The 20,558-nt window shown below is 41.9% G+C and overlaps 1 protein-coding gene across 1 annotated transcript in view; it reads right to left on the bottom strand.

Annotated features, from left to right (window-relative positions):
• MET (met proto-oncogene) overlaps positions 1-20,558 on the bottom strand; it is a 126,245-nt gene that overhangs the window by 50,304 nt on the left and 55,383 nt on the right. Inside the window, exons 3-9 of the mRNA XM_006882663.1 lie at positions 14,484-14,618; positions 13,612-13,785; positions 6,869-7,029; positions 3,883-3,985; positions 3,631-3,767; positions 2,539-2,700; positions 1,686-1,785 (exon numbers count right to left, since the gene is read on the bottom strand). Of these exons, the coding sequence (XP_006882725.1) occupies positions 1,686-1,785; positions 2,539-2,700; positions 3,631-3,767; positions 3,883-3,985; positions 6,869-7,029; positions 13,612-13,785; positions 14,484-14,618 (972 nt within the window). The remainder of the gene's footprint in view (positions 1-1,685; positions 1,786-2,538; positions 2,701-3,630; positions 3,768-3,882; positions 3,986-6,868; positions 7,030-13,611; positions 13,786-14,483; positions 14,619-20,558) is intronic.

Below are 20,558 nucleotides of genomic sequence, written 5' to 3'. Positions count from 1 at the left end.
CTCCCTAGTCATTGTCCAACTCTCTGATTTTATATACATATGTTTTTATATACTACTACTACCCACTGCTGTCAAGTTAAGGTCACCTCACAATGACCTTCCACTGGGTTTCTAAGCCTATAAATCTTTATGGGAAGAGACTGTCTATATTTCTTCCAAGAAGTAGTTGGTAAGTTTAAAGTTAGTGACCTTTTTTATTAGCAGAGCAATATGCTAAGCACTATGCCATGAGAAAATATGGGGTATATATACATACATACATGAATACATAAATACATTTATATGAGTGATACTGTTGTTATGAGCCATCGAGTCACCTGTGACTCATAGTGACCCTATGTACAACAGCCCTAAACTTTGCTCTATCCTGTGCCCATCTTACTGTCTCCAATACACTTACCCATATTACCCCAATTATGGAATCAATCCATCTCATAGAGGGTCTTCCTCTCCTGCGCCCTCACAAGCATGAGGTCCCTGACCAAGGACTGATCCTGCCTTGCAACATGTTCTGAAACTTCAGAATCCTCGCCTCCAAGGAGCAGCCTGGTCTCACCCTCTCTGGGACGAACTTGTTTGTTCTCCTAGCAGTCCGTGATATATTCAATACTCATCTCCAGCACTAAAGCTCAAAGGTATCAATTCTTCTATCATCCCTAGGTATTGTCCAGTTTTCTGATGCATAGCAAGTAACTGCAAAGATCATGGCCTATATCAGGCACATCTTAGTCTCTAGACTGACATCACTGCTCTTCAGTACTTTGGAAAGGTCTCTGAGAGCAGACTTTTCCAATGCAATTTGTCTTTTAATTTCCTGGCTGTTGGTACCAAGAGTGTTGATTATGGAGACAAGAAAACTAAAGCTGTTAACAATATTGATCTCTTCACCATCTATCATGATGCTACCAATTGTCCCAGAGGTGAGAATCTTTGTTTTCTTGATGTTGAACCTTAATCCATACTGAAGGCTGCAGTCCTTGACCTTCTGCAGCAAGCGCTTCAGGTCCTCCTCAGTTTCAGAAAGCAGGGTTGTGTCATCTGCATAATGAAGGTTGTTCATGAGTCTACCTCCAATCCTAATGCCACATTTCTCCTCACAGAGCACGGCTTCCAGATAATCTGTTCCACATATAGATTAAAAAGGTATGGAGATAGGATACATCCCTGGCATACATCTATTCCCAATTTTGAACCATGCAGTGATTCCTTGCTCTGTTCTAAAGACCGCCTCCTGACCCAAGTATAGGTTTTGCATAAACACAATCAAGTGTTCTGGGATTCCTATTCTTCTCAGAGTCGGCCACAGTTTGTTGTGATCCACATAGTGAAATGCCTTTGCATAGTCAATGAAACATAGATAAGACATTCCTCTGGAAATCTCTATTTTCAGCCAACATCCATCTGACAATATCTATAATAACCCTAGTACCACGGCCTCTTCTAAACCCAGCCTGCACTTCAGGATATGTACACATATACAAATACACACAAGAATAATATGTATTTTAATAATGTTGGTCGAAGGCACTAGATAGTTTTTACTATTGAATGAAAATAACAATTTGACTTAGCAGAAGGTAATTAGAAAACATCAAAGGCAAACATTTATGTCCCCTGTGCCCTGAAAGCCGGTGACAGAGGCCGAGAGACAAAAGTCCAAGCGGTTTGTCACTCAAAGGACTTACCACAGTAAAATTGCTTCCTGTTTCCTGCACGTTTATTACCATCCTTGGGACACTAACTGAATTCAGGTTTTTTCCGATAGCACTTATTGTACTTCCACCACTGGCAAAATAAAACAGCAACACTGAGAAGTTGTTTCCCTACCAAGTATTCTAATTAAAAAGTTCAACTTCATCATACACAATGATTACAAGTTAGAGGCCCAGCCAAAATCAGATGTTCAGTGATAAGTATTTCAAAACCAACTTAAAATAACTTGAAAATATTATTTTTAAAATATTATAGTTCCTAGGCTGGAAAAATACATTTTATTTTCTTAGTCACTAAATATACAAAAGAAATAAAAAACGTATCTAGCTAAAAGGCATGCAAAGAAAAATGAACTTGACTTCTGTTACTACATTCACAGAGTTAAATGAAACGGAGGCACAGTGAAGTGGGCCCAAAGAGATACTGATTCAAAGGGTGTCTGACGTAGGGGAAAATCTTCACAAGGAGACAGACAGGGCAAATATACCGATTAGTGGAACGAGTGAGATTCCACTTCTGGGTACGAAGTTTAGCACCCCAGGGACTATGCATCTAACACAACATACAAACACTATTTTGCCACATTACATGGTTTCCCCAAATCTGTTTACAATGTAATGGAATATGATAAAATGCTTCTTGGCAAGAAGCATTGTTAAAGTCAAACGGAATCAACTTTTCACTTGTGAACTGGAAAGGCAGCCATCAAAAGAAATGTCAGTAGCATCAAAGGCAGACACAAAGATATAATTCCTCTCCGCTACTTCAGAACACAATCACCCTTGTGCTTGCTTTTCTTAATATATGTCAGAAATTTTCACTTACCTAACAAAAGATTTGGTTGGATGGATTTCAAAGACAATGGGATCTTCCTGGTAGGCGAAGCTATAGGCCTCACGGTTGGCTAAGTCAATTTTCAGTTTAACCGGAAAGTCAGCTGAAGTGCTTTGGGCTGGGGTATAACATTCTAGAACACTATCTGACACACTGGATGAAGAAATTAACAAAAAGGACCTTAGCTAGTAGAGGAAAATGTACCTCACAATTATACCCATAAATCAAAAGTATATCATTCAATGACTCTTAAATGGCAATCTCTTGATGTACAAATAAAAAATTTTTTAAAAGCCCCTTTTAAATGCAGGGTGTTTACATCTAAATGGATCCCAATCTTAGCCTTGACTAGGCATCCTTGACAAAACATTTATGATTTTAAGCACTTTATACAAGCATTCTTTCAGTACTTGATTAACAGAGCTCTGGTGGCTTGGTGGCAACAAGTTAGGTTGCAATCTCGAAGGCAGTCGGTTTGAGGCCACCAGATGCTTTGAGGGAGAAGGATTAATCTCCTGTCTGAGATTAACTGCCTCTGAAAACCCACAATGGGTCAGCCATGGGCGGTTCTTACTTTAAGGTACACACAACAAGAAGTGGCAGAAATATAATTTCCCTCCAAACCCATTTTCCTCTCTGTTAGGTGACCTTGAGTCAACTCTGACCCCTAGTGACCCTATGAACAACAGATCAAAACCCTACCCTATCCTGCACCATCCTCTTGTTTCTAAAGTCACAATTTTTCCTAAATTTGCAATTGAGTAATTGTATATCGTTATGGAAATGCTTACTTTATGTAATTGTCATTTATTAGAATCTCAAAACCCATAGTATAGCTAGGATACTAAGGTACAAGAAATTAAAAAGGTAAACGGAAGATAAAATTGAAAACTGGAATTAATAAAAGGTAGGGAAATTAGTAGAAGGGAGTAGGTAGAATTGAGGAAGAGGAAATTTTGTCATCAGAAAAATAAATAGTAATTATCTTTCTAACCCAGAAGAACTATCTATGCTTGAGCTGTTAGGTAGAGAGAAATAACCCAGCTTGACTGAATAACCCAACAGAAAGTACAGTTACAACACCTTTTTAAAGTGCATGTTTTTCCACCAATTGAAATGTGTCTTGAATTCCCACTGTCTAGGTACTTTCCAGTCAAAGTAAGCAAAGTGCCACCAGCCTTTGGACCAAAACTTGGAGAAATACTTGTAATTACAGGATCCTGAATGAAAGAAATAAAAACACAACAAAACAAAAGCAGTTTGTTAGTTTATAACTTAGTTATATCAAGTAACAAATAGCCAGGTTCGTGACAAAATATAACAGCTTAGACTTACCACATAGGAAAACGTACTGTACTGGGCTGTCCCTCGGCCATTCGAAACGACAATGGGCAGGTTGGAATGCCTGTTCACCACAGGACCAACTGTACATTTCAACCTGCAAAGTGCAAGGTTCACTATATGACAAATCCAAAGACATTACTTTTCTGACGTGGCTGTTTATAGGAAAAGACATTCAATTGTGAGCTTTGTTGTAAACACTGAAAAAGTAAGCTTCACGGTTGAAAATGTTGTAATTTTATTTTTGTACTATTATGCCAAACATCATATTCTCTATAATAAAATATTTATACAAAGTAGGAAATGATCAAAGAAGCCTAATCAATGAAGACTTTATCTATCGGAAAGTTCCTAATAATGCAAACTGGGTCAACAAAATTGTCTGGTAGACTTAAGATCAAGAGATGAGTGTTTCAGAGCATCTGAGAAGTAGAAAATCCATCAAACTCTAAATCTTTATTGAAGTACGACAACAAATACTTTTAAAACAAAATTTGTTGTGTTTTTATTTAAATTGCACAAAAATAATGAAATTATGATGAACTTCCCGTAAGATTATTTCTGAATCAGTAGTTTTATTATAGATGTGGAAAAGGGTTTTTAAAATTAAATATTTTTATTGCCTATTTTTTAGAATGAATTATGTTTTACTGCATAGGTCCAAATTCATAATGCAGCAATTAAAAATTTTAGGGATTTTGCAAGGGAGATTTCTAGAATTTTTTTGTCTCTCTTTTGGTCATTAAGCTAAAAAGAATATGAAATGGATGCTATTTGTCTAAGCAAAATTGGGACATTCAGAGTCCATTCTACTAAACAGAAAATGACCACTTTATAGAATAGATTCCACCATGAAAAGGCAATGTTTTTATAGTTTGGTTAACAAATCTTTAAAAAAGAATTAATTTACTAATGTATTTTAAATTATTCCATTAATTTATTGAAATCCAAATACCTTTTAAGTATTTGGTTGTTACAATCTGGTAACTAATGATTTCTGGACCCTGTGTTCACTGTGAAGTTAATAAAGTGATAGGAGGTATGTGTGGAACACAGTGAAAAGACCGCAGATCTTGGACCAGGAGAGCGGGGGTGGAAGCCCTGCTAGCTCGTCTTACTTGAGGTTTTCTCCTCGAGGTCACTCTCGACCTCTAAGGGAACTGTCTGCAACACAGAAATAGTATTATCACCTCCCAGGACTCTGAGACGCTAAATGACTTTACAGAGCCTGGAAAAATTAGCTCACTCAAACTCACTGCTGTCAAGTCAGAAGGGATTGAAAGCTGATCCCATGGTGGGTTTTCACAGGCTGTTCACTGCACAAGAGAAGACTGCACATCTTTCACCCTCAGAGCTCCTGATGGATTCCAGCTTCCAGAGGGGCATCCTTTTCAGGCTTAACAGAGACACTCTGTGCCCTAGGCCACCAAGGCTCTAAAAAGTTGTTGTTGTTGTTGTTTGATGCCGTCGAATTGTAGATGACTCATAGCGACCCTATGAATGAAAGGCCCGAGCACTGTTCGTACAAAGAGTTTCCGGAGGCAAGCCATTTCGGAAGTGGATGCTGCTCCTGCTTCCAGGCTTGTTTTAGTCGGGAGGTTCCAGCCAACACTGTCCACCATGGTAACCATTACCACGTTTGGCCCATCAGTGTCCCAGTGTTCAGCATCACAGCAACCACGAGTTACCTCTGTACAGCAATGCACAGACCAGTGCTATACCACATAGAAGAATGTTTAACAGGAAAACAATTTGAACCTGGCCTGAGGGCCGCAGATGAAAATCACCCACCTTTGGCTTGGTAGCATAACTTTCTAATAAGTAGTATACAAATTAATAAATAGTAAATAGAACAGATTTGTCCTGGAAAGGGTTAAGCTGGGTGGCTCCTTGGAGGCAAGGATTCTGAGGCTCTGTCTAACTTACTTTGGACATGTTGTGAGGAAAGACCGGTCCTTAGAGAGGGACATCATGCTTGGGAGGGTGGAGGGACGGCGCAGGAGAGGAAGGCCCTCTATGAGGTAGATTGATTCAGTGACTGGGATAATTGGGATGGGAGTGTCAGAGACAGTGCGATTGGCACAGGACAGAGCGGAGTTTAGGGCTGTTGTACATAGGGTCGCTATGAGTCGCAGGCGACTCGACAGCACATAACAACAACAACAACAACAACAACAAATGGAATGGAAACTCATCTAAAAAACAAGTCTCAAAATTGCAAGTTGGTTATTTCACTACACTTTCAAGGCTTAAAGGGTGAACCCTGAGGTAGAGGGTTCATACTGAACCGTTAATTTTTTTTTTTTTAAATTGAGTACTGTTGCGTTGGATCCGACTGGCAGAGGAGGAGACTGACCCTCCTTCTCCAGCGGAGCTTCTGGTGGATTGGAACTGTGTGCCTGAAGGACCGCAGCACAGCTTCCTGCCACTAGGCCACCAGAGCTCCCTTGAACCCTTTATTGATTTTTATAGATAAAAAGCTTCAGGGACTTTGCATATTCAAAGGATCGAAAGATGCAGGGATATCAGTCCATGTTGCTCTTTCAGATGTACCAGGACCACTTCTGAACAGCTGTCAAATTGGTGGTTAGAAAGTCCAGAGGCTGGCATTTTCTCGTGCCTGCAACCCATCCCCTCTGTTCTTTTCATCCTCAGTGCTGGTAAGTAAATAAGCATTTACAGAAAAACTGAAGAAGTTGCAAGGGATCTGATAAGTCAGGATCCTTTTTTATCTAAATGTTAGACTATTTTTACAATACTCATCAAAACCCCCAACACCATCTACTCATTAACTGCCAATTACCTAGAATATAACGTGTACAAGTGATTGGGTAAGACACAACTGATAGGAATGAAACACAATGTATATGGAGGGCTGTATGCAATCCAATAAAAAAAAAAAAACTGAAAAGAAAAGCGCAAATAAAGCAAATGTCTCATTTCTAAGCACAGGTCCAATAAAGCATTTGAAGGTTCTTACTTATTTGTTGTGCTTTCACTCAAAGTCAGGGTGCAACTCTCATTTCCAATGAGAACTCTCGTTTTCTTTAAATCAAATTTGTTATTCTTCCTGAATCCGAAGTCCCAGCCACATATTGTGAGTGGTGTGCCTCCCTCAAGGGGGGCACTGGTTGGGGAGACCTGTAAGGACAACATAGTACATTAGTACAGAAAAGTCCCAGCACATTAATATCTTTCAAACAAACTAAACGTGCCCTTAAGGAGTTGAGGTTCTTCATTCTCCTATTATTTAATATCATCAGATACCATCAAATCGACTTTGAGTCAAAGTAACCCTATGAACAACAGATGTGCACCTTGCCCTATCTTGTCCCATTCTTCACCTTCTCTGATTTACATGGACCCAATGTTACAGGCACCATGTCAATCCATCTGGTTGAGGGTCTTTCTCTCTTTCCTTAACCCTCCACTTTCCCCATGATCTAGTGAAATGACATTTCCATTGAAGGAAAATAGTAACAAATTTCAGAGTTCCTAGAACAAACATAAAACTATATGGCATGGAAATGAAGGAAACTGTATAAAGGAGAGTTAGACAGGGCAGAGGGCAGATCCAGGCCAGAAAGAGAAGAGCCACACCGAATGGAATGATGGGCTCCAGGGATTTTTCCGGGCTCCACAGTTTAACACAGGGTTATTACTCAAATTGGCTGTAGCACTTGCATGGACCCCCAGCTCAAAGACCCATCCACACACTTTCATGGGTTCCCAGAAGGCAAAGGCCAGCATTACTCTGTACACCATTCCTGCTGCTATGATACAGTCAACCCAGAGGAGACAGTCAAAGCAGAAGTACATCTTTCTGGATCCATTTAACAGTGAATGTAATAATAATAATAATAATAATAATAATAATAATAATAATAATAATGGCTATTCATTCACACATTCTTTTAAAAACACCTACTATGTGCCAGAGTTCTGGTGGCCTAATGGCAAGAAGTTGCACTACCATACCTAAGGTGTGTTGTTCAAATCCACCATCTGTTCCGTGGAAGAAAATGGGCAATTTCCTCCTGTGTGATTAAACTGCTTTTGGAAAGCTGCTGCAGAGTCAGCTATGAGTTGGTTCTAACTTAACTGTATACAACAACAACAACTACTACATGCCAGGGGCATCACTGGGCAGCGTAGAGAGTTAATGTGCTCAGCTTTGAACTGAAAGGTTAGTGGTTTGGGAATAACCACAAGTGCCATGAAAGCAAGCCCTGGCAACCAGTATTTTTTTTTAGAAAGGCAGCCACTGAAAAATCTATGGAGCACTTAGACACAGATGAGGTTGTCATGAGCTGGGATCTGTTTCCTGGCAATTGGTATGAGTCAAGCACTAATCAAGAAAAAAACGTTAGTTTTTAATATGCAACTCTGATGGGGTTGTCTGTGGGAGCTGCCCTAACCCGAAGGTGGCCTCACCCTGGTGGTTCAAATCCTCAAGCAGCTCCATGGGTGAAAGATGGGTGAGCTCCCTCCATGCCGTTTACTGCCTCTCTAAACCCACTGGAGGGTCAGCTATGAGTTAGTTCTGAATCACTGGCAAGAAGTGATCTGCTTTAGTAGATTCTGAGGTGCCACATACTGTTATGTTTCACTGTTAACCCAGAGGATGACAGTTCAAACTCACCCCACTTCTCTGTAAAAGACAGGCTTCATACAGCGTACACACACAAATATGGAACCCACAGGGTCCTGTGGGCTGAAATCAGCTGGCTGACAATGATTTGGTGGGATTTTTTTTTTGTTTATTTCACTGGAGAACGTAAAGACTCAGCATTTAAAAATTATGTCCTATTTATTACATACATTATTTCTATTCAAAACAGATAAACATGAACTGGTGAGAACCCTAAATGTGATGTATATTGTAGCGATTTTACTGATTATCTCCCATGGCATTATGAGTATCTGAGTTCTAACACTGATTTTTTTTTCTGCCCATATTTAAGGACATTTTCACAGTATGACTGCAGGATGATGGTGTGGCAGAAGTTAAATTTGTATTAGCTCATAAAACGTGGCAACTCTGAACTAAATAAACTATCATCAGGTCCTGATGAAGTTAATAAGACGACTGTTCTTAGGCTAAAAGTAGGGAAAACAAAACCAATTTCCAAGTTAAAAATAAGCTTCTCCTTAGCAGCTTCAGGACAATCAAGACAGGAAATGCTCTTTGGGGGGGCACATATTGTAAATTGTGCTGTAAAGGACAATGGTGGGAAAGGAGGACCAGTATCCACTCAACCCAGAGGCCAGTAACGGTGTTTGCCGAAACCCAGTTAGTGGCAGTCAAGGGATCCTTAAAAGGGCTTTTAGCAAATTTCAAATTTGCAAACATTCCCATCCCTCCCAAGTAAATAATCACAACGCAAAGTCTTCAGAACCTCCCTGGTACCAGACCCCTAAAGTCTACCTTAATGCTTTTATGATCGCCATTTTGCTCATAAAATCCATTACACAGTTGTGCCTTTCATGAAAATGTACCTTGTCCATAGCTAACCAAATGAGAACTGCTAGAATTAGAGAAAAAACAAAATCTGTCTATTATTCTCTTAAAAATCCAGGAGGAGAGAATGAGAAAATCCACCCTCTGAGCACTCCCCTCAGCCAGGCAGCTGCCAGAGTCTCCTTAACCAAGGAGGCCTGCCTGGTGCAAACAGCTGTCTGAGGTGGAGGGTGGCCGGGCCTCACTGCCCAGACCTCTCTTTCTGTAGAAAAGCTTAAACCTAGCCCTATTTTCTGCCTCAGGGACAGAGATAGGGTGATGCTTCCAGATGCATGATTCTTTTTATTGTGCATTGCAAGTACTGTATTTCTGCCCCCCGCTCCCCAACACATTAAAGCCTTGTAGCAACCCAGCACTGAGCAAGTCTATTGTTACCATTTTTCCAAACCCTGTGCTCACTCTGGGTCTTTGCATCACATTCCTATAATTCTTGAAATGTTTCAAACTTATCCTTAGGAACATTTAATAACTCAAAACTCAAATTCACTGCTGAGCTGGTCCTACCCCACAGCCATTCTCCATCTGATTTCTGACACGGTAACTATATAGGAAGAGATGGACCATCTTTTTCCTGAGCAGCCATTGGTGGATTTGAACCCATGGAAACATGCAGCCTTTGGGTTGGCAGTTCAACTCTCTATAGACTATGTCCCAGTGCTCCTGGATTTGAAGCGACAGAGAGGTATGGTCTTTGGGCTAGCAGTAAACTCACACAGACTATGCAACCATAATAGAGCTCCCTCACAAACTACAGTATAGCGTAAATGTAACTTTTAGATGGACTGTTGCTGTTGTTGTGTTCGACTGGCCTTCGGAAGATACTCAAGAGGAAATAAACCGTAAAGGAGACTGCTCATCTTTCTCCCATGGAGCAGCTGTTGGATTCAAACTCTGCACCTTTGTGTTGGCAGCACAATTCACCACCAAGCTCCCTTCAAAGGCATGGGGAAATAAAAAGAAGTGATGTGAATTGCTGTCAATATCGGCTTTATGACAGTGGTCTGGAACAGAACCTTCAGTATCTCCTAGATAAATAATATTGTATTATAAAACCTCTGCTAATGGGGATTAATTTTCTAAAACAATGAATGGAAATGACTGTATGAAACACAATATGAATGAAGGACAGTGTGAGACACAATGTATACAAACTTTGTAAGCAAACCAATGTAAAATAAAAATGAAAAAGAAAAAAACAACCCCAAAAAAGCGCAACACACAGTCAACTCTGCTAGAGCTTCAGCAGGTGAATGGTCTGCCTTTTTCAGTCTTTCTCCTCTGGAGTAAGGTATGAGAGGAGCACTAGAGTGTCTCCCTTTAGTCTACGGGGTAGTTGCCACTGTTGGGGAAGGAAGGAAGCTTCTTGTGTTACACACCCTTGAAGAGACTCAACAGTTGACCACTGTCAGACTCCGCGTTGTTCTGAAAGACAGAGGAAGTGTAGGGGCTAGAAATGACTGCTCACCAGGAAGGTATGGAGGCAGGAGCGCCCACTTCTCAGAGAAGACATGGGCATAAGAACAGCTTTGCGCTTCTCACAGGTACAGGTACACAGGGTACATCTCTGACCCACTGCCTCAGGATGTGGAAGGATCGTATTTTCAAAACCCACCAAGGTAATATATTGTCTTTGTTGTTGTGTATCATAGAGTTGGAACTGACCCACAGCTGACCTTCCGGTAGGTTTTCAGAGGTAGTTAATCACACAGGAGGAGAGTGTTCATCCTTGTCCTGCGGAGCAGATGGCGGCCTTGAACTGTGAGCCTTTGGGATTGCAGCGCAGCTTCTTTCCACTAAGTTGAAAGTTAAAATTCACAATGGAAGCCTCTCTTCCTTTGTAGGGAGCCAGACACAAACATGATTGTGACTGTGTGTAACCTGCACCCTTCAACTCCCAAGAGACTGAGGGGGTTTGCTTCTATTCTGAATCTCTTTATCAGTGAGTAAACAGCTTTTAGGATATCACTGAGATTGCATGCAATCTTGCAAGGTAGAACAACTTTATCTCGTTAACTTCAGAAAGCACGGGATATTTTTCCTTTTCTGAATCATTGCCCACCGCTTGTGAAGTACGGCCCTGCATAACATGCTCGAAATTAGCGAACAACAATGCCCTTGTAATCTTGAAATCGATCATATGTGGAACTGGAAAGAATTTTGGTCATTGACCATTATGTACCTTGTAAAGGAGGTTAACTTTCAACTTTTGTTTATTGGAAAGTGAAACTCTACACATGAACTGGTTTTTGTGTCCACAGAGTTTAGAACAGATAAGAAAGAGATGAATAATCGGTTTAATTTTTTTTTTTTTCAGTGAGAATGCTAAATGTCACGGTCCAGCACAGCATGAAATCCTCCTAACAACTATGAACCAAGAGAGATTTATAGATTCAGCTGGGCTCCTCTCCTTCTGATTGTACAGGCTGAGCCTCACAGACTTCTGTAGGGGGGACAATGCAACCTTTTAAAGTCACCAATTATAGGGCGCTGGTGTTATGGACAGTAGAAGAAGCAAGAGAGTAAAGCAAATCAAGAAATTCTCTGGTTCCAAAATATTAAAATAGATTTACTCTAGTGTTAACCATTTTAGTATTACTTACATAAGGAAGTCAAATTTGTAAAATTGAAATGCTTCCTTTATTTAAAATAACAGTTTGGCTATTTTTAAAAGAAATTATGATTTAACTGAGCACACACATCCACTTCTCTCTTTTCCCCTACCCCGTGCCCGTATCTCTTTTCATAGACTATCAGGGTTCAGATTTCTAGTGTCTCAAATTACCAAGAGTGTGTGTTTATAAAAGTATAAAATTGCATGTTTTTTTAATATGGTAAAATACTACAGTATACAGCAAAAAAACTCAAAAAAAGTACATAAATGCTAGAGTATAGATTTAAGTTCACCATTTTCTCTTTTTTCAGGCTATTCTTTGGATGGTAAAGCTAAGTCTTAATGACTCTGTCACATCCAAGCAGAAAATTGTTTGGTTAAAACTCGTTCACCCAGTACAAATCTCGCCCCAAACCGTAACTAAAGGAAACCAGCCATGCGCTGGGGCAGTTCTTGTTTTCAACTGCACGTCGTGTTTACCTGGGCTTGAACCAGGCGACTGAGACCTTTAACTTGAATCTTTCACAAGCACCACTTGCTAAAGTTCAACTGTTTGGCACACAGGTGGAGAAAACGCATAACTGCGGCCTCACCAGGGAAGTATTTTCAAGGAAAATGCATCTGGACTAAGAACTTGTTAAAAAAGAGCCCCAGGGACATTTTCTAGTGGTGGGTGATCTGTCAGGTTGCTATCTGTAAGTTTGGTAGATTGTATCCAGTGGGAATTCCAAGGGAGAAAAATGGGTAGCCTCCTGCCATAAAGATTTTCAGTCTTGGAAACGTAAGAGAGGCTCTTTGTGAGTCAGAACTGACTAGGGGGACGTGGGGGTGGTGGTGGTGATGGTGGGAGTGGGAAATGCAGGCATAAGCAAACCAGGCAGCAGAGAGTCTGAGACCTGGCTCAGTGTTATCACTGGAGTCCACTGCTGGAAGCCACGTTCCCTCACAGCAGGAAGTTCACTTGTCTTGGTGTCTGTGTCTCCCCAGTCTCTGAAAGACTCCCCAGCCACACGGTGGGCGTTGGTGAAATATGTCTGAATGAATTTAAGAATCAAATGGCTCAAAGAAGCATAAATATCAGTGGGGTCACTGGTGAAGTCCTGTCTCAGAACACAAAATCAGACAGCACCCAGTTAACACGGGTGCTGACCACCCATTGGCTCCCACAGCTCCTTGAGAAGTTATCTCTCAACTCATCTGTGAAGACACAGGGCCACCATCGATGCCTGTGGCAGGAAGCAGTGCCCGCCCTGTTGCCCCAGCATGCCTGGGCTCAGGGCTCTGCCAATGTGTGAGGAGGCACCTGGCATATAAAGCAGGTGCTGAAGGAATCAGAGCAGGTAAGTCAAGAGGGAGCTGCCCCAGGGTGGGTGCTGGTGAGCAGTGCTGCCCACCGGGCAGATTCTCCATTCACACAGCACTGACGGCAAGTCACTGCCAACGAAGAATCAATCAGAGTGTGAGGCAAACGGCGCAGGTGCAGGGCGAGGGGCATGTGCCAAGAACCGCCTACAGGGATGCTGATGAGTCAACTGAGCTTGGGCATTTTTCATTATTTGGTGGATTTGTGTTTGCTGATGGAATACCTCACCTCATAAATTGTGGGCAGGCAGATCTCCCGAGTCCACATCCCGCCAGGGCATTCCTCCACCCGGACGCACTTGTCATGGCACCAGCCACACTGCACGAAGGGAGGGGCGGAGAGACACTGGCTGCAGGACTGGAAGTGCTCGCAGCCCAGGCCCTCCAGTGGGATCTTGGTTATCTGCGGAGAGAGAGAGGCCGAGCTTCAGGTTGGAACAGACAAAAGATCCTGTCAACAGTCTTTTACGGCATCTACGTACGTGTGCAAATCATTAGTAAAGATTAAATGACTCAAAGAGTCAAACCGCTTCCCTCTATGGCTGGCACATGTAACAGGAGTGGACATCACTGCCCAGCAAACACAAACATGTGTGGTCACTGCAGTATTGGATGTTCTGATGATTCTCATCAGAGGTTTAGTAGAGACATTCTGTTCTGTCTGAGATGCATTAAAAATAACAAGAGGTATGATTTCATCTGCTGGAACACACACTTGAACCCCCAGGAAATTCTAAGTGAGTTTATATATGATTCTGGCATCAAGACGGACCTCCTTCTCTCAGAGAAAAGGGATTAATGGCTGGAGTCAGATTCCCCTACACAATTGCAGAATTTATCAGTCTGCACTCACGATCTGCTGCTAGGTCTGCAATTCACATTCTGCGTGTGGTTTTCTCATTGAGAAACAGAGGCCAAAAGAGGAAGGGATTGCGATGAAGAGAATCTCTGTCAGGTCTAAAGACCATCCTTTATCCCTTGATTTCGAAAGATCTCTGGGATACTTAAGAAAGGCGTTCACTGAGGGAAGGTGGAACCAAGATGAACAGAGAAGACAAAGGGCCACGCGATGCTGGCTCTAACACATGGGAATGGGCTCACCTTCTTCCCCGTGACAACCAGCGTGTAGTTGTTTTGGTTTAGAGGAAATGCCACCACAACCTCTGGGGACACAGCGTGGGAATCCAGACGGAAGTTCACATGAGGGGTTGACAAATCAGACCGAGAAATGACAACCTGAAAAAGAACAAAAGAAAGCACCCTTATTCCAACAAGAGCAAAAGTCAAAGTAAAAATCATAGATGATTTTGGTCACACCCAATTAGGCGAGCTTATTGGGTGTGTGAGCTAACCGCCTCACAGTTCGAATCCTTGTTCATCAATCTTGTACATTTCAGGCTTCTACCCTGAAAATAATTTTTCTGAATCTTCAGGACTGATTTTTGCCTGTGATCCTTTAATGAGTCTGAGGGAAGGAGACCCGCCAACACACGCAGAAAATCCTCCAGCTGTCCTGGAACGTGGAGGAATCAAAACTCTTACTATAATGGAAGACGCCACTCATATTTACAAGGATCCTAGACTTTTCTTTCTCTCTTGAATACCTATTATGTACCAGAGATGTGGCAGACACGAAAATACAATGGTAAATAAAAGATAGAGTCATTTACGAGGACTTAACACTTTTCCAATATGATTTGCCTTTGAGATACTCTAACACAAAGAGGATGTAAAGAGAAGACTGTAAGAAACACTTCAACAGGTAAGTGATGGCCCATATACAAATGCATCTAAACGGAATTGCTAAGGGATAAGAATTAGACGTTCTCATCCTTCAGCAATTACCGTACACATGCAAATGTGTGGGGAAGGAGAATAAAATAAAAAATCATTCCTTTTTTTTAAAAGAACCTAGGTTTCAGGGATATAAAAACTGAATGTCCTGTACTTCCGATTCTGGATTACTTTTAACCCACTTCCATGAAGCGTCTCTGAGGCAGTTTCCCTGGACATGACAGAAAAAGTAATGCAGGTGGTTTGGGAGTCTGGGTTTGGATGCAGTTTTGCTGTTCAGAAGGCTCATTTACAGATTTTTCTGAGCTCAAAAGACCCCACCTGCATTGACCTGATGAACTATTCTGCTTCTCGGCCTGAGTTTATGGCAAAACCTGACAGCTTTAACGATGCCTTGGAAGCAGTCTGATGTCTCTTATCATTCTTGCTTTTAGGCATTTTGCATTCAGATGTTTCTCAGATGGAATCCGTTTGCTTCCTTCAAGGAAAAATGAAATGAACCACTTTTACTGTCCAGAAACTGAGATCACTGATGACCAAGGGTTGTCCTCAAGTTGATTTCCATGTCTTGAAGAACCCGTAGGTGGTGGAGCAGAGCTGAGCGCCTCGGGGTTTTCACTGGCTGTAACCTCCTGGAGAAAGACGTTAGGTCTGTCAGCCTTTCAGTTATGAGCTGTGCACGTTACTGCTTAAACCAACACTCAGTGACAAGCAGAGTAAAATGAAGCTGACGAGGAATCGGCAGTGGACTCAAACACAGCAGTAGTCGAGAGAAGGACGTAGGAGCACAACAACATTCATTCGGCTGCACGCAGGGTCGCAATGAGCGACAGCCGAGGGGATGCACCTCTAACATCACCAGCGAGCAGAGGGGTTGTCAGTTTACATCGGCTGTCAAGATGCTTTCACAGGAAGAGGCAGGAGACTGAGCACAGCTCTGCACCGAACACCGACTTTGTGAAATTATCCAACATTCCTACTAGCCTTTTATCTTGGAATAAATTGCCTTTGCTGGCTAGGGATATGAAACTGTAGGATGAATACAGGCACCTTTGAGACTGTTGTTGTTGTTAGGTGCCATCAAGTTGAGGCTGACCCATAGACACTACATGAACAAGAGATCTGAACCCCGTCCTAGCCCATGCCACCTCACAATCCAAATGCTGCAGTCATTGTGTCAAGTCATCTGGTTGTTGGTCTTCCCTTAACCAGATTAGGATTAGTTTGAGATTAGTGAGATTAGAATGAGTTAAAGAACTGTTTACCTCTGCTTTCTCATCTGTAGTATCAACTGCTAGGTGCTTTAACATCTCAAACCAAAACTGAACTGGGGAACCAGGAGTAAATTTTTCTCAGAACAATAAGGAAGCCTGGAATAATCGGAGAAGATTCCCTAAACGTCCCACCGGCTTCGAGAGGGGAATGCCAGTAGGACTCACATGGAGCCATAAAGGATAAGTTGTGACTCCTTCACTTTAACATGTGTCCTTCCTGTGACATAACACTTCATGAACATTCTCTTCAAGTTGGCTGCCCATATGTGCACAGAAGTTAATGGCAGGTCAGAGGTCACTTGGTTAGGACAGGAAAGGAGGGGAACTATAGTTGTTTAGGGCCAAATAAGCATCTGTGATCTTCAGGAGCACAGTGAAGAAGAGATGGCCCACAACCAGGCCTCTGAGAGGGACCCTGGTGGCACAGCTGTGTTGAGCACTTGGCTGCTGGTCAAAAGCTCAGGGGCTTGAATTCACCAGATGCTTTGCAGGGAAAAGGGCTGTGGTTGTCTACTTCCATAAAGAAGAATTCACCGCTGGCGAGTCCGACTCATAGTGACCCTCCGCTGGGATTCTGAGGCTGCAAATCTTTATGGGAGGCAACTGCTCCTCCTCCTTCTCTCTCAAAGTCACCAGTGCTTTTCATGCACCAGCCTTTTGGTTAGCAATCTAATATGTTACCATTATGCCACCAGGATTCCTTCTGTAAAAATGAGCCTTGGAAACGCTGTGGGACAGTTCCGCTCTGCGTACAGGGCTGCGATGAGTTGGAATCAACTTGGCAATGACAACCCTCTGGGTGTTAGGACATCACACCTGCAAAGCCCTGAGTCCAAGTCATCTAGACTTCTGGTATCTGATTTTGCAATCTTAGCTCATCTATGGTGCCGACTACTGCAAAATTTTTGTACTCTCATTTTTTTTCCTTCTTATTTCCACAACTATTGACAATCACATTATAGGTGAGAAACAATAAAGCAAAAACTCTGATGCACAAACGAAAACTGAAACAGAAGCAGCCTATGCTGTTCTCCGCTTCATTCTATACTTTCCACTTCACTGCAGACTACGCATCACTGTGAACCTTTCTAGGGATGCCTGCCTGCATTCCGTGTCCTCCTCTCTTTCTATTCAGACCTGCTACGTAACAGTCATCTCCTGATAACCTTTCCCTCCTCACCATTCACTCTCTTTAATAGCATTTCCTCTGTCATAAGCAACCTCATGGCAGAGTGTTTAAGAACCCAGCTGCAAACCAAGAGATTAGTGGTTCAAGCTCATTAGATGCTCCACAAATGCAGCAGACTGTTTCCATAAAGGTTACAGCCTAGAAAACACTATGTTGTGTTGTTGTTATGTGCTGTCAAGTCGCTTGTGACTCAGAGCGACTCATTGTACACAGCTCTAGCCTCTGCTCTATCTTGAGCCAGCCTCATTGTCTCTGACACACCTACCCCCATCCCCAGTCACTGAGTAAATGCATCACATTGAGGGACTTCCTCTCTTATGCTGTCCCTCAATCCTTCCAAGCATGATGTCCCTCCCTTTCCAAGGACTGGTCTACTCAAAGTATGTCAGACAGAGCTTAAGAGTTCTTGCCTCCTTGGAGCAGCTTGGTTTCACCCTCTCTAGGATGAACCTGTTTGTTCTCCTAGCAGTCCATGGTCTATTCAATACTCTTCTCCAGCACCTCAGCTCAAAGACATCGATTCTTCTTCTCTCATCTTTAGTCACTGTCCAGCTCTCTGATGTATAGCAAGTAAATGTAGAGACCATGGCCTGGTTCAGGTGCACCTTAGTCTCTAGACTGACATTGTTGCTTTACAGTACTCTGGAGAAATCCTGACAGCAGATTTTCTCAGGGCAATTTGTCTTTTGATTTCCCAGCTTCAGGTACCAAGAGTACTGATGTGGAGACAAGCAAGCTGAAGCTGTTAACAATCTCAATCTCTTTACCGTCTATCAGGATGTTGCCAAGTGGCCCTACGGGGAAGTTCTGTTCTGTCTTCTAGGCCTACTATGAGCTGCAATTGACTCAATGGCAAAGGGTTATCATCATTTACTTTATCAAGTATCAGAAGGTCATGTAAATACTCATTTCTCAACAAGGATTAATCACACTCTTTTTATAAAGCTGCACTTTCACCTGTGAAACTCAGCATGCTTGATTTATTGACAGTGTGTATACCCTCTTAAGACTTAACAGCAGTTGTTATGGAGTTGATTTCTATTTACTGTGACTCCATGTGTGGCAGATGAGAACACAGGCTCACAGCTGGGTGTGTTACCATGTGCAAACTCCCTAGGGAACCATCAAATTTATATGTATGAATATATGTAAATACGGAGTGTTGGTGGTTCAAATACTCCAGCTGCTCTGCACGAGAGAGATAAGGAAGTCTGCTCTGTTAGAATTTATAGCCCTGGAAACCGGATGGAAGATCACCATGTGTCCAAATCAGTGATGATGACCTTGGTTTTGAAGTGTGTACGCATGTGTGTTTCATAATCAGAAGCAATTAATTCAGGCATTGTATTAAGTACTTTAAGTAGGTATTTGATTTACTCCTTATCTCCTCACAAAGAGCCTATGGAGAGGGCTCTATTGTCTTCCTCCAAGGTAACCTGACAATTTTCGCTCTAATGCTTAAGAGCCCAGAGAGCTTTATTTACCCCAGAGTCTGTGTGCTTGACCTCTAGAAAACACCGCCTCTCCCTAAACACTCGAAATAAGTACCAATAAAAAACTTCAACTCAAATCTCCCAGGAGCCCCTTGTGAGTCAAAGCACTAAAATAAATTTCACAATGCATTTGCCTTGCCAAATACTCCTTTTAGTAATCTTGGCGGAGTAAGTTAAGTACGTCTAAGGAGAAAGGCCCAGGTTTTGATGACACGGTGACAATGGTACCAGCGGGCTAGCAAAGCTCTGTCTTGGATAATAAGCCAGGATAAGTGTCATTCTGTACAGAAAAGGGGACAAATGGGAGACAACAGCGGGGCTGTGTGGAAATGTGAAACGATTATTTAGTATTTTGAGCACAGGTCATATCCCGGATTCAAACACCTTTTGAGTTGATCATGCTTCCCTGCTCTGCAGGTATGCCTGCCTACTGGTATAAAATAGCAAGAATGCGTCTATTTCATTTCTCTCTTTTTCTTATTGATGGAATTTGAAATAAAACCACCACTGTTTAACTCTCAAAATGCCTCCGAAATAATGCAAAAAGTCAAGAGCTGCTTTTCTTGGTTGTCATGGAGACAGTTCTGAAGACAGAAATGAATTTAGCATTTAAATTTAATTCTTATGATAAATCACCTGACAATCCCAGAACAATTAGTATAACGTAGAAGATGGGCAATTTTCTCTGACTGACCTTCAATATTCAGATCTCAATTATCATTTTCCTTAATGCTCTTGAAAACACACACTTATTTTATTTTTTTTTTCTGGAGGTTATCGAGGCAGAGGAGAGTCTGAGGTATTTGATGCTACAGCTATGAGATCAGATTATCTGTGATAGGACATTGGGAAGAAACAGATGTACAAATGAAAGGAAATCTTTTTCTGGTCAGGCTCCCAATGCATGAACATGATAAGTGATTTTGGGTGAAAGAGCCACAAATATATAAAGGTCAGATCTTTACAATGTGTACATAGAGTTTTCTTTTTAATGAAACTGTTTTAAAATTTATTTTTAAGAATGGGGAATAAAATTTAACATAAGATAGGGGTATCTGCTTTCTATCTTTGCTCCTCATATTTTTTTTAAGTGGGCATGACACAACCTTGCTTGCTGAAACTGAGGAGGACTTGAAGTGCTTGCTACAGAAGGTCAAAGACTGCAGCCTTAAATATGCATTGAAGCTCAACATTAAGACAAGAAAGAGTCTCACCACTGGGCTGACTGGCAGTATCATGATGGATGGTGAGGAGATTGAGATTGTTAACAGTTTCAGTTTGCTTGGCTTTGCATCAACACTCTTGGTACCAGTAGCCAGGAAATCAAAAGACAAATTGCATTGGGAAAGTCTGCTGTAAGGAACCTCTCCAGAGAGCACTGAAGAGCAATGATAGCAGTCCAGAGAACAAGGTGAGTCTGATCCAA

The sequence above is a fragment of the Elephantulus edwardii genome, unplaced genomic scaffold (genome assembly GCF_000299155.1).
Source record: "Elephantulus edwardii isolate Elephantulus edwardi_28Jun2011 unplaced genomic scaffold, EleEdw1.0 scaffold00022, whole genome shotgun sequence".
In the NCBI taxonomy this organism is placed as follows: domain Eukaryota; kingdom Metazoa; phylum Chordata; class Mammalia; order Macroscelidea; family Macroscelididae; genus Elephantulus; species Elephantulus edwardii.
Note: the sequence above shows the minus strand (reverse complement) of the source record. Positions and strands in the feature narration are given on the sequence as shown.